This window comes from Parasteatoda tepidariorum, chromosome X2 (assembly GCF_043381705.1).
Source record: "Parasteatoda tepidariorum isolate YZ-2023 chromosome X2, CAS_Ptep_4.0, whole genome shotgun sequence".
NCBI classification, from domain to species: Eukaryota; Metazoa; Arthropoda; class Arachnida; order Araneae; family Theridiidae; genus Parasteatoda; species Parasteatoda tepidariorum.
In genome coordinates, this window is record NC_092215.1 from 31622953 (window position 1) to 31636073 (window position 13121).

The window sequence follows — 13121 nt, forward strand, 5'->3', positions numbered from 1 at the left end:
ATATATGAACACTTTATAAAAATTTTATAAATAAATTCAAATTAAAAGTAGGAATTTGATCGAAAAATTCTTCGAAAAACGAAAAATAATTAAAATGCTTGTTTGTTTTTTTTTAAATTGAAGAAAAATACTACTTATTATGACAACTTTTAGTTTGTTTTTCATTATTATTACTTATATATTTTAAGAAAATTATATTTAATAAAAAATCGGCAAGACTGGTATCAAAATTAAAATTTTAAATTTTTTTAAGACTTTCAACTTAACTTTATAATTTATTATCATTTATTAATTTATTGGAGGAAAGAAGGGATAAAAATTCAGAAGAGGAAAAAATTTGTACTTAAGGTCGAATTAAAAACATGAACATCATCTTTTTATTCCGCTAAAAGTTTTGGAATGTAAACAGTGCTGCCATCTATTAAGAAAAAGTAGAGTTTCATAGTTATGGGGAGACGATATTATTTTACTACCAAAAAATATTTTTTTTAATAAGACTATTACAATAAAATAGTTAATAAAAATGCAACTGTGTAAAATTTAGACAATATTTTACATAATGTGACTAAATTAGATATAATGTTTACACTAAATAAGTAAATAACTGAAAGTGAATGTTTCTAAGAGTAATACAAATAAATACCAATAAACCTTATAGGTTATCTAAAAATTAGCATCGGAAGAAAATGAATTAAACAATGGTGTTTTGACAAATTAAAAACGCATACATATAGAAAAGAAATTAAATTTAAAAGAAGTTTATTTGCTTATTTTGAAAAAATCTATATTTTTCCGGTTAATAGAATAATAATTTAAATTTTGACATCACATTTAAAAGTAGTGCTTATTTAATTCTAAAATTTCATTGAATATATAAATCAATGAAAAATCAAGCAAGTATAAGTCACAGAATGCTTCGGAAGTACGCATGTAGGATGATATACCATGGCTTCAATTCTAATAAGCAATAAAAAAATTTATAAGAGAAAAAAAACAGTTTTTCAAATTTAATAATAAATTGTGATCAGCAAATGATATTATAAAACACAAGATCCCAACGAACAAAGTTGTAAAAGAAAAATTTGAGTAATAATAAAAAATAATTTCCCTGAATAGTGAATTGGATAATTCTCTGCAAATAAGCTAAAATGATGCAAATAAAGGATATTTTAGTTTTTACCTATATAAAAATGAATAAGATATTAATTCATTATCTAGTTTAAAGATGTTTTTATTACATTAACACAGAAATTTGAAGTATTTTTTGAAATAAATATTCTTTATTAATTTTTAAACCTATGAATTTCATCCTCTTCAAGAAACTTTTTTCATCTACAAATACAAAAAACATTATTTCTCACTGAATTACCTATACTTTTCTTAGTTAACTTATATGCTTTAAAATTAACGCATATTGTTCGATGCATTAGGTCAATTTTTTTGCTCTTCAAATAAGTTTGTATTTCGCCAAAAAGTTTGCAACTCAAAATTCAAATAATTTCCTCACTCATAGCAATTCAGAATATTTCAGATAGATGGCGTTGTATTTGTAGAAACATTGCATAGGTTCTGATAAAACTGCAAAACAAATTTCAGTAAATTAGAAGTTCTTCAGTGTGCAAATCGTATCCGGGTTATTACATTCTCTCTCATTCCCTCATTTAAATTTATGAAGTTAATTTACTCTAGGTTTAGTCATCGAAAATATTTTATTTTAATTTTATTTATATGAATAAACTTCAGAAGCAAAAAGTTTATTTTCTCATTCCCTCACTTATTTCCTCATTTTGAGAGAATGGAACTTTAGAATTTATGAAGTTTATTTATTTTTCAAAAATTTGTTAATAAGTGGTTTGATTTCCTTTCATTCCCTCACTTATTACCTCAATTTGAGAGAATGGAACTTTTAAATTTATGAAGTCATTTTATTTTTTAAAAATTTATTAATAAGTGTTTTGATTTCCTTTTATGAGATAGTTAAGAACAATATAGTTATTTTAATTTTATTTATGGGTATAAACTTCAAAAGCGAAGCGTTATTATTATCGCATTCCCTCACTGAGAGAAAATGGGGATATTTCCGTTTCGTGATCAGTTGCGCCAACTGCAATCGCCAAGGTGCCAAATAGATTTCAAACTTGGAAATTTAAAAAAAAANGAAACTCCATCTCAAAAAAAAAAAAAAAAAAAGAATTTAGATGTTTGCCCGGTTATGGTACGAGTTATACCCTTCGAGTTGGTCCCCTTTCTGTGAAGATTTTTTTTTTCTTTCTTTTTTTCTTTTTTTTTTTTTAAAGTTTCTCGCGGGCCGCTGCCCGGAAGTTGCAAAGATTATTCTACCACAGATCAGAATACGGAAATCTCCCCGAGAAAATTACACTTCTGTGAGAGATAAATTCTAATGTTTTTTAAAACTACTAGTATTTTTGTTTTAATTTATTAACTTTCAAAGCAGTTGAAAAATGACATATACTTAAAAATATTCATTAAAATAATTATTTTAAACATGTTTATAACTAAAATTATTATTCTCGCGCCATTTTATCATTTTCTCACTTTAATTAAAACTTAATTTCAGTAATTTTTTAAAATAATAAGCATGACTGCTATGTTTTTATTGTCTAGTCCCCCCCCCCGCATCTAATTACAAAAAATTCGAAATTTCTAACACATTTTTTTGTTGTTATATTTGTCATTACCTGAAGTTAGCCTATCTGCAGAGAATAACCCAATTATTTGAAGCAGTTTCTCCAAAATATCTCATATACAGCACTAACGAATGTGAATAATTCCTTAAAAAAAGGAAACTGGTTGCTTTTCCTCTGAGCGAAAATGAGCAAGGATGAACAGTGTTTACAATTTTGCCTAAGAGGATCGAAATTTCAAAGATAAATATAGCAAAAACAAAAAACGTACATAAAGCACAAATAAAGATGCAGTAACGGACATAATTTCGCATCGGGCCTATAATCAAGAGCCTTCCTCAGTGTCTTAACACAAAATGGCAGTAGCAAAAGTAACGAGACAAACTCGTGTAAAGTGATCAACTTTGCATATAATTATTCCATACGCCCTGAAAGAGAGAAGCCCCCTCCCACATATCAATTTAATAGTCCGATGTAATGAACATAAACTGCGCAGTGGGGTTTTGAGAAAGATGTCACTACGTTCTGACTACTAAGGATCGGATTTCTCGTTTATGGTAACCCGTACTCTTCTAGAAGATGTTAATTTGTCTCGTTACTTTCCCTACTGTCATTTTGTGTTTCGACACCGTGAAGGTATAGATAGGTACTTCACTAACGCCGCACTAAAGCTGCACAATGGACTACTGGCAACGATCTGGGAAACATTCCGAGGATGAACCGGAAAGGGGGTTTCATTTGTGAGCCCACTTCCTCAATTTAGACATAGATCTGAAGGGGAAGGAAATTTTCACTAGATCCCTGAAATCATGGTAATGCCCAGCTACCCACCAAAAGTCTTTCGATTTCAGAGATCTCAGCTGAATCGAAGATCGAACCCCGGACCGATTCTCAAACCAGTGGGCTCCCATGGTCCAGACAATGAGAAAAGATTCCTGTTTATAGGTCCGATGCAAAAGTATGTCCATTTTGCGCTTCATTCACGTTTTTGCTTTATTCACATGAAGCACAAAGTACGGAAATTCAAAGATAAGTTGGACTCTTACTTCGTCAAGCTCATCACAGGATTCCTCTTCAGGCTCATCTCCTTCGTAATCATCAGCTGCATTATCATCAGAGAAATCCAGGCGAGTACCATTGAAATGCGGTCCTGGATCAATGGGACTAGTCGGTATCTTTTTGAAGACCAAGTGCTCAATGTTACTAGGAGGTACAGCCCATTTCTTTTGTTTCTTTTTCTTCCTTTTCTTGGTGCTTTCAACTAAGGACATCAATTTGTTCCGATGCTTTGCTATGCTTCGGACAGCACCATTATCCAACATATTGGCCATGGAAATGTACTAAAACTAATCCAAAAAACTGCAAAGAGAAAATAATTCATATGTATAATATAATCTTACAATTATTGAACATAATTTGCATTCATCAAAGGAAAGGGCAATATTTGGTGCTATGTAGACAGACTAAAGCAAAACACAACTGGAATAAAGCATTTATAATAGAATCTTATAATTTACATTCATCAAAGGAAAGGGTAATACTTAGTGCTACGTAGACTAAAGCAAAAAACAACTTGAATAAAATATGTATAATACAATCTTATAATTATCGAACATAGTTTACGTCAATCAAAGGAAAGGGTAATACTTAGTGCTATGTAGACTAAAGCAAAACACAACTGGAATAAAGTATGTATAATAGAATCTTTTAATTATCGAACATAATTTACATTGATCAAAGGAATGGGTAATACTTAGTGCTAAGTAGACTAAAGAAAAAAACAACGTGAATAAAATATGTATAATATAATCTTATAATTATCGAACATAATTTACATTCATCAAAGGAAAGAGTAATACTTAGTGCTATGTAGACAAAAGCAAAAAACAACGTGAATAAAATATGTATAATACAATCTTATAATTATCGAACATAATTTACATCAATCAAAGGAAAGGGTAATACTTAGTGCTATGTAGACCAAAGCAAAAAATAAAGTGAATAAAGTACATCTACTTTACACGAATACTTTTATTATATTATCTTAATTTATGTATACAAAAAAAGCGAAAAATATTATATTTAGCATATCCAGTGGTTTGAAGTGGTTTCACTACAAGTAGTGAAACTACTGTAGTGGTGGTAGTGCTATAGTCGTGGTGTCGTATAGTGCTGTAGTCGTGGTATAGTCTTGTAGTGTAGTGAGTAGTGCGATGCAAAAAATTAGTAGTTTGTAGCGATTCCTGGCAACTACTTTTAACTTTAGTTTAAAAGAAAAAACAAAAATAATGTAGTTTTTCCGATCACTGAGCATATCAATAATTAGGTTATAAAATACAGCATGAAACAGCGGTGTTTTTCCTGCGTTAAAGGTAAAATCTTTCAAACACAGCTCACTTCAAAACAATAAATTTTCAAATTTACACTTAGTTGTAGTTACTTAAATCTAAGAGAAACAGTTATTCATCATTGAAATTTCTTTAATTTTCAAAATCAATTATTGAAACATTTTTGAATATAAATGAAAAAATAATTTAAAGCTACGTTTCGGATTTTACATTTTAGTACAAATATTATTCCAATAATCCTAACAGATTTTTTTCAGTAACTATTAAAATGTTTTTTAAAATTAAAAAATATCAAAATTTATTTTTGCTAGTAATTAGAGCGCCAGAAAAAAAAAGAAGGGACACCGGTCTCCTATTTGCGCCAAAGGGTTAACAAACTAATAAAATAGTTTTTAACACAATAATTCTGAAAAAAAAAATGGAATGCAAGAACTGCGTTTTATTACGTTGAGAAAAAAAATAACAATTAGTACTTAAAACTTCGACGGTATTTTTTTTCTTCAAAAAATTTAAAAACTATAATTTATTAATAGCTACATTTTAGTAATAAATATTAGTCTGTTTTTAGATTTTTTTTTTTTTTTGAAAATTTACTTTAATTTTTGTTTTAGCAATTGAAAATCGATTACGATGAGGCTAAAAAATGTTTTCATATAAACAGCACGAAACAAAAATATTTTTCAAATGTCTAAAAATAAGCAAATGAATATTTTATAGCCGTCGTTGAACGACAACCAATGTTCAACACCGCAACCTTGTAATTTTGAACCCCAGTAAGAAGACAAGGGAACTCTCGGATCAACTACTGGGAGAAATTTGCCTACATGGAGGACTTTTTGATGGAACCAACCCGCACTTGTGTTACATGGAGAGGTAAACAACGAAAATCTTCCATGGTTAGCCTGACGACTAGGGGACTCTAACCTGCGATCGGTTTACCATTGAGATTATTTTTACGTCAGCACTGTGGTCAGTGCGAGCCGGGAGCGGAATTCGTATCAACCAGCCATCGCTGGGATTCGAACCCAGTTCACATCATTGGGAGGCGAGCGCTCTATCCCCTTAGCCACCACGGCAAACAAATAAATACTAAATCCCTTAAAAATAACATTTGCATAATTGTTTTGTTATAAATTAGCCAGAAAAAATAAATTGAAATTTTTAAATAAAGCTCCCTTTATTTCTTTGATTCAGATTATGCTATTAGATTTCATTTAAAAATGTTTCAAATGATAGTGCAGTAAAAAAATAATGATCAATTTATTAAAGATTTAATAATCAGGCAATCTTTATAAATTTTTACACTTTAAAACATGGAATAACTGAAGCAGGTAGAAATCATATGCTGGATTTATTTTGATTGAATAATAACAAGTTTTTTTAAAGTTAACTTTCAGAACACACACAGAAAATGCTGAGATTTCATTTAAATGAAATGCTCTCAGAACATTGGCGTTTTAATTTTTTGGAATAAAACTCAGTATACTGAGTATCTAATTTATTAAGACTCTTAAAATTTTCAACTCAAACTCATTCATATGTAAGACCAACAATTTCCGTAAGAAAAGTTACCAAATCTTAAAAGAGCGCGAATGTAAATATTCCACGATATTCACGAGATCAAAAAAATGTCAAAGGTTTAGATCTTTAATGGCTGTATAAATTATCTGAAAGTCATAAAACGTAACAGGAAAAATATCTCAAAATTTATGACAAAATGCTAATCCGTATTGCAGTTTTCTTACTTGGAATGGGAAATTTAGATCGGAGTAATTTACATATTTTTCTAACATCCTTTCGAATGGATTCATACAATTAGCGCTCTCAGAAAGTTTTATTTTCTTGAAAGTACTAGTACTAGTAGAAAGAAAGTACATTAGATGGATGGATATGAAGGTAAAATGAAGTAGTCTATTAGATTTGGCATTAAATTAGAACTTTTTAACCTGCCAAAGTGGAAGTAAAATAATATAAAGTGGAGACTTATCAACATAAGAAAAACTTCGAAGTAATAAAAAATTTTAAGTTGTAAATACAAATGCACAGCAATTTTTCATAATGCTCCCGGACTACACTTTGCATTTACTATTTATAATAAAATATTACATTCAGATAAAGCACGTACACAAAAATGGTATTTTTTTGCAAGCAAAAGTGACATTTTACGTAAAACTGTTCCTTGGTATTGTTTCTAGATAGTTACTTAAAAAAAATTTTTTTTAGAACTTTTACTATAAACACTCTACGCAGCACCATATTATCTACACAGAAATTGTGGAGCTTTTCACCAAAAAAGCTCCTGAACGATTTAAAAATGAAAATTTTATTGAACCAAGTCCTTTTTAAAAAATGATTAAAATGTATTAAAATTATTCCATTAAAAAATGATTAAAATATATTTTCAAAAATATATTGCCAAAATTTTTCCAAAAGTTACATTTTACGTAAAACTGTTCCTTGGTATTGTTTCTAGATAGTTAGTTTGAAAAATTTTTTAGAACTTTTACTATAAACATTCTACATAACACCATATTATCTACACAGAAATTGTGGTGCTTTTCACCTAAAAAGCTCCTGAACGATTTAAAAATGAAAATTTTATTGAACCAAGCCCTTTTTAAAAAATGATTAAAATATTTTCAAAATTTTTTTTAAATTTTTTATGAAACAGAAAAGAATTTTTGATCCTTTTTGCTTTTAATTACTAAAAAAATACTCTTCATTTGCGTAGAAAAATAAATTATTCAAAGAAAATATTCATTCAATTCAAAGAGCAAGCATTTAACTAAGGTTCTCCTTATTTAGAAAACAGATGGGTTTTACCCTGACTAATTGAGAGCAATTTTTTCAAATTATTACGCCAGATCAGTTTGACACGCAAAAGTCTCTTTAGTCAACATTTAAAAAAAAAGAAAAAAAGAAAGAAAAAAAACACGCCTAAATTTAATTTTACTCGTAGCATAATAAAAGCGAAAACACTTTCCTAAAGAACACGAAAAAAAGCAAAGAAATAAAGAAAAATAAAACAATTTTGAATAAAATGAATGAATGATTTTCAAAGAGAAAATGAGTTAATGAAAAATGAAATAAGGAAATATTTCTGCGTGCCTAAGTTTGACTGATATGAAATTAACGGAAGAATAGAAGACAGTGTTTTTAAAATGATTTCTTATTAACAGAAATCACGCAACGAATATTTAGTTTGCCTGAGTAAATACATACAAATAAAACACAAAACCATTGTAAAGAACAAATTGAAATCGCTAGAATCCTACTACAAATCAAATCTATCTAAATCAAATTAGGCTAACAGGAAACATGCGATAACAAAGCTGCTTTAGAACGAAGCTCTAATTAGCTAAAATTAAGAATATAATTAAAATTTCTTAAATTTCATTCGCAAAGACTGGAGATTTTTAAACATGGAACTAAAAACTTACAAATTGCGTTCTGACTTTAACAGGTTATCCTTATTCTACGCTAATGTTAAGACTACAAGTTTTTAAAATCAAATTAGGCTAACAGGAAACAAGCGATAACAAAGCTGCCTTAGAATGTTAGTAAGTTCTATTTGGTGAAAATTAAAGATTATAAATATAATTTCTTGAGTTTTACTCGCAAAGACAGGAATAATTTTAAACGAAGAATAGGAAAAGACGCATGATTTTAAAATTGAACTAAAAAGTGAATAATTTTAAACGAAGAATAGGAAAAGACGTATGATTTTAAAGTTGAACTAAAAAGTAACTAATAAATTAAATTGCTTCGACTTTAACAAGTTATAATTATTTTACGCTAATGTAAATACTACAAGTTTTTAAAATCAAATCAGGCTAACATGAAACAAGCGATAACAAAGCTGCCTTAAAATGTTAGTAAGTTCCATTTGGTGAAAATTAAAGATTATAAATACTATATTTTCTTGAGTTTTACTCGTGAAGACTGGAATCATTTTAAACGAAAAATAGGAAAAGACTTGTGATTTTAAAGTTGAACTAAAAAGTAACTAGTAACTAACAAATTGCATTGTTTTGACTTAGCCTGCTCTATTCCACGCTATTGCAAAAGCCTATGGGGAAAATATAGATACAAACCACAAGCATTTTAGATAGTTACTTTTTTATTGCGCGATTTTGCTTAATATTAATAAACAGTTTAAATAATACAGATCATAATTCAAATGTTTTCTATTGAGCTTTAATATTTTAAATGCTTCAAGGATTTTTTATTTTGTAAGTCAACATGCAGATATTTATGATCCTGTGGAATTCATTTGCATATGAACAATAGTAACGTTTGAATTTGCAGCTATTCAAAAATAAATTAACATTTAAATAACTTCTGCCTACCATATATAACACAAAATTTCTACAACATGAATACAAATAACAAGAAAAGTTATATATTAAAATAAGTATTATGTATTTTTAAGCAGATCTAAGTAATTTAATGTAATGCCAAGACAATTAAAATTCTTGCAACTGTCGTTAGTTAATCTTACCATTTTTTCCAAAACAGATTTTTAAGGTGACTAACAAATATCTAAATAATTTTTAAAACTTCTATTGGACAGATTTAATTAAGATAATGCGCTATATTTTGGAATTTGTAAACAATACACAGGATTATTCATAATTCCCTCCGGCTGTAAACGCTATTTTTCTTTATTACAACTGGCTTCAGTGGTATATGTTACTGCCATGTACCGGCAACTGCTTAAATTAAAACTTGAATACTTTCGGAATAATTTTATTTCTTTTTTGCCACATTCGAATTCTTTTTTTAACTATAAACGAAACCCCAGAGGGAATTTTGAATAACACTGTATAAAGCAATTCTCATATAGAAGTCTACAGCATTAAAATGAGTGAAGCACTTTTTGGGTACAATTTTTATTTAACTTTCCGCATTATTATCGTCTGCAAGTATAAAATTAATCGAAAAACCAACTGAAACTACCTACATAGTACTACATAATCCAGCTGTTATATAGAACATACCAAGAACGCGAATAACTATACATATTTCATGACATATTTCCCCTATTTTCGGGCTTTTATTTGATTCCAGAAATAATAGGTAAGATGGCGGTTGAAACAAACATTCCGATCAAGGTAATAACCGAGACACGCTAGGGAATAAAAGTCTTCCAATTTTATTAGCAGTCACGGTTTTTGTAATAACTATTAGATTAAGTAGGAAAAAGATGTCAGCAAGTTTCTGTTTTTTATTATCGCAATAAGTACAAGCAACTAAGCATTGTTAGCAATTTAAATAGCTGGTCTTTTCTATGAAAGAATGAAAATTAAAATAATTAATTTGTTGTTAAAAGAACCCCGATCCCGAATGTTTCCCCATAGCACATATTTCAAGATTTTAAAATATTGAATGTGCCAAAAATGACCAATAAAAAATTTTAAAAAAAAATAAATCACGCTTATATGATGTTGGTTGGTTGGTTCTAATGCCACTTGCCACACGGGCAAGTCTGCTTGGTGAAACCGAGCAGATTTAAGGCTGAGTGTGCGTTCCTTGTTTTCCAGTGGCGCCATCTATGGCCAAAAATTCGACTTTTCCCACACTGCACGTCACACCCGTTTATAAGGTGGACCCATTCATACATCCATCCATTCACAGATCGTAATTTTGACCTGAATCAAAGAACGATCGATCTCCAATCCAGTACCCCCAGAGGTATTGATTTGTTATGGGAACATGGAGGACCTTTGCGACTAGACAGATTTAACGTTCATCAGTCACTTTACTACACGGGGAGTCTTCAGCCGGCGGGGTTCCAACCCACGAACTCTCGGACATGGGCCCAGCGCCCTACTGACCAGGCTATCCCGGCCTAAATGATGTATTAGATCGAAAAGACTTAGAATTTTTTTTGTCTAAACATTCTGCAAAAACATTAAAGATGAATATGATATCTAATCTCATATTTATATCTTCAAATCAGCAAGGTCTTCGTCCCACGCTATCTTTCGAAAAAATACCAATTTTTTGTTTACCTTACGGGATTAAAAATGAATTGCATTGAAAAAAAAAATTACATCAAAACTTTTCGTCGATATCCATTTAATTACTTCAAAACCAATTCAAAATTTTAACAAGGTTAGGCTTCAAATAGCTGAAGAAGAAAAAAAACCGTTCTGCTGATAGTATTGCCTAAACTGAATTACGCAACAAAACAAAATCAGCTTAAATTTAAAATTACTCAAACACTAATAACCAAATCAAAAAAAAATTTCATATCAGGAAAGTTCTTTAAACATTAAACATCAATACAGATAACTAACATTTCACCAATAAAACATTTCTCAAAAAATGCGTAAATTTTCATTCAATAAGTTTTGTATTAAGAAAGTAAGATGCAAGCGCAGAAAATATTTTCCGATAAAGCAAATACGGCAATATTTTTTTTTAAGCAAAAAGAGATTTAATTCCATTAAAACAGATTAATTAATAATTTTTTTAACAATATTCGGATAAATAATAGACCAAATATAACTATTTCTTTATTAATAGTCAACGTTATAAGATTAAGCTCCAGCTAAAAAGGAAAACATTTGAAATCTGTCAAAAATGACAAAATAGGCACTATTTAATTTTGCCGAAAAACTAAATAAATAACCCCCTTTTTTAATAACAAACAACCTCAGGCACGATAATTGAAAACAAGTGTAATTACCTCATTACAAAGATCCGTATTAATTGAAAACAAATGCTTTAATTAACATTCCAGACAAACTATTATCATTACCCCTAGAGCTTTTTCGCGTGGAAAGAAATTGTTTGTCAGGTAATTAGCGAACTGCACAATAATGCTCTCAAATAATGTCACTATTAAATAGCCAAATATGATCACTTTTTTTTCTCACTAGGCTTGTCCAACTCGCCTGATTTTAATATCTGATAGTGATGTCACCGGAAGCTTAGGATCAGACCTTTAATAGAACTATTAACATTACTGTTTAAGAATAGGTGTTCTTTTTTAGGGCAAGGGCCCGAACTTTCGCGTTGCTTTAATGGAGAATTGTTTATGGGCGATGAAGGATTCGGCAAGGTCAAGTGTAAGTTATGGTAATATAATCGACAGATGTTAAAAGAATTGTTTCGAGATTTTTCAAAAAGCAACTGATCTGCAAAATCTCCTAATATATTTTTTCTAATGTAATGTTTCAGCTATTCTGTTAGTAAATTTTTATTACGGCATAAATAAAGGATAAAACTATTGAAGATTTTTAAGACAGCACAAATCTGACAAAATTCGGTAAGTCTATTCGATGAATGTTTAATTAGCAAAGGTAAAATAAGTAAAATATCTCCAAAATCCAATACAATGTCAATTAAATTTACTCATGATACATTTTATAAAATGGTTTGACCTTTAGACTTTTCTATTATAATATTAACCAGTTTTAAAAAATTTCACATTGTGCATAAAGTAATTAACAATTAGCCAGAACTTCAGATTCTATGTATCATAAAGTCAATTAAAAAGTAGGTATTTTTCGTGCACTAAAATAAATATTCTGATTCATAAAATCTTAAAAAAACATTAACCTTTCCTAATAAAAAAAATTAAATTTTCAAACAATTAATAACCTACGACTAGCAGTTTTTTTTTCTTTTTTTTTTTTCTTACAAAATTTAAACTGACTTAAGTCAGACAAAAATTTTTCCATAATTATACAATTGATCCAGAAAGAAAAAAGAAAGATACTCCTATTCTGGCCACGAAATATAAATTGTTAAACGAAAAGAAAATAAATAACTGAAGAGTTTCAGCTTTATCATTAAAAATGAATATATGCACAAACTGAAATATAGGGCAAAACAACATTCCGTGATGTTGTTCTAAATATTTAGTTTCTGTTTCCAATAAAAAGAGCCTACAAAAAACCAATTTCCCATCTTCTGAGAAAAACCCAAAAGCAACAACGTATATCAAATATAACTATTATGGAAAAATAGAAAATATAATTTTCTAGACTGGCAAGAAATTGTTTTTAGTCTAAACATAGATATATATATTCTAGGCGTGATTGTATAAACCATGTGTTAAAAGATAAAATATATATTATATACATAAAACTAATATATATATATATATATATAAATA

At 29.0% G+C, this 13121-nt stretch overlaps 1 protein-coding gene across 2 annotated transcripts in view; it reads right to left on the reverse strand.

Annotated features, from left to right (window-relative positions):
- The window catches only part of LOC107440911 (Rho guanine nucleotide exchange factor 3), a 239393-nt gene that overhangs the window by 138193 nt on the left and 88079 nt on the right, over positions 1-13121 (reverse strand). For both annotated transcript variants that reach the window (XM_043041001.2, XM_071188378.1), the window contains one exon: positions 3692-4004. In XM_043041001.2, coding sequence (XP_042896935.1) covers positions 3692-3976 — 285 coding nt within the window. In that variant the 5' untranslated portion in view covers positions 3977-4004. The remainder of the gene's footprint in view (positions 1-3691; positions 4005-13121) is intronic.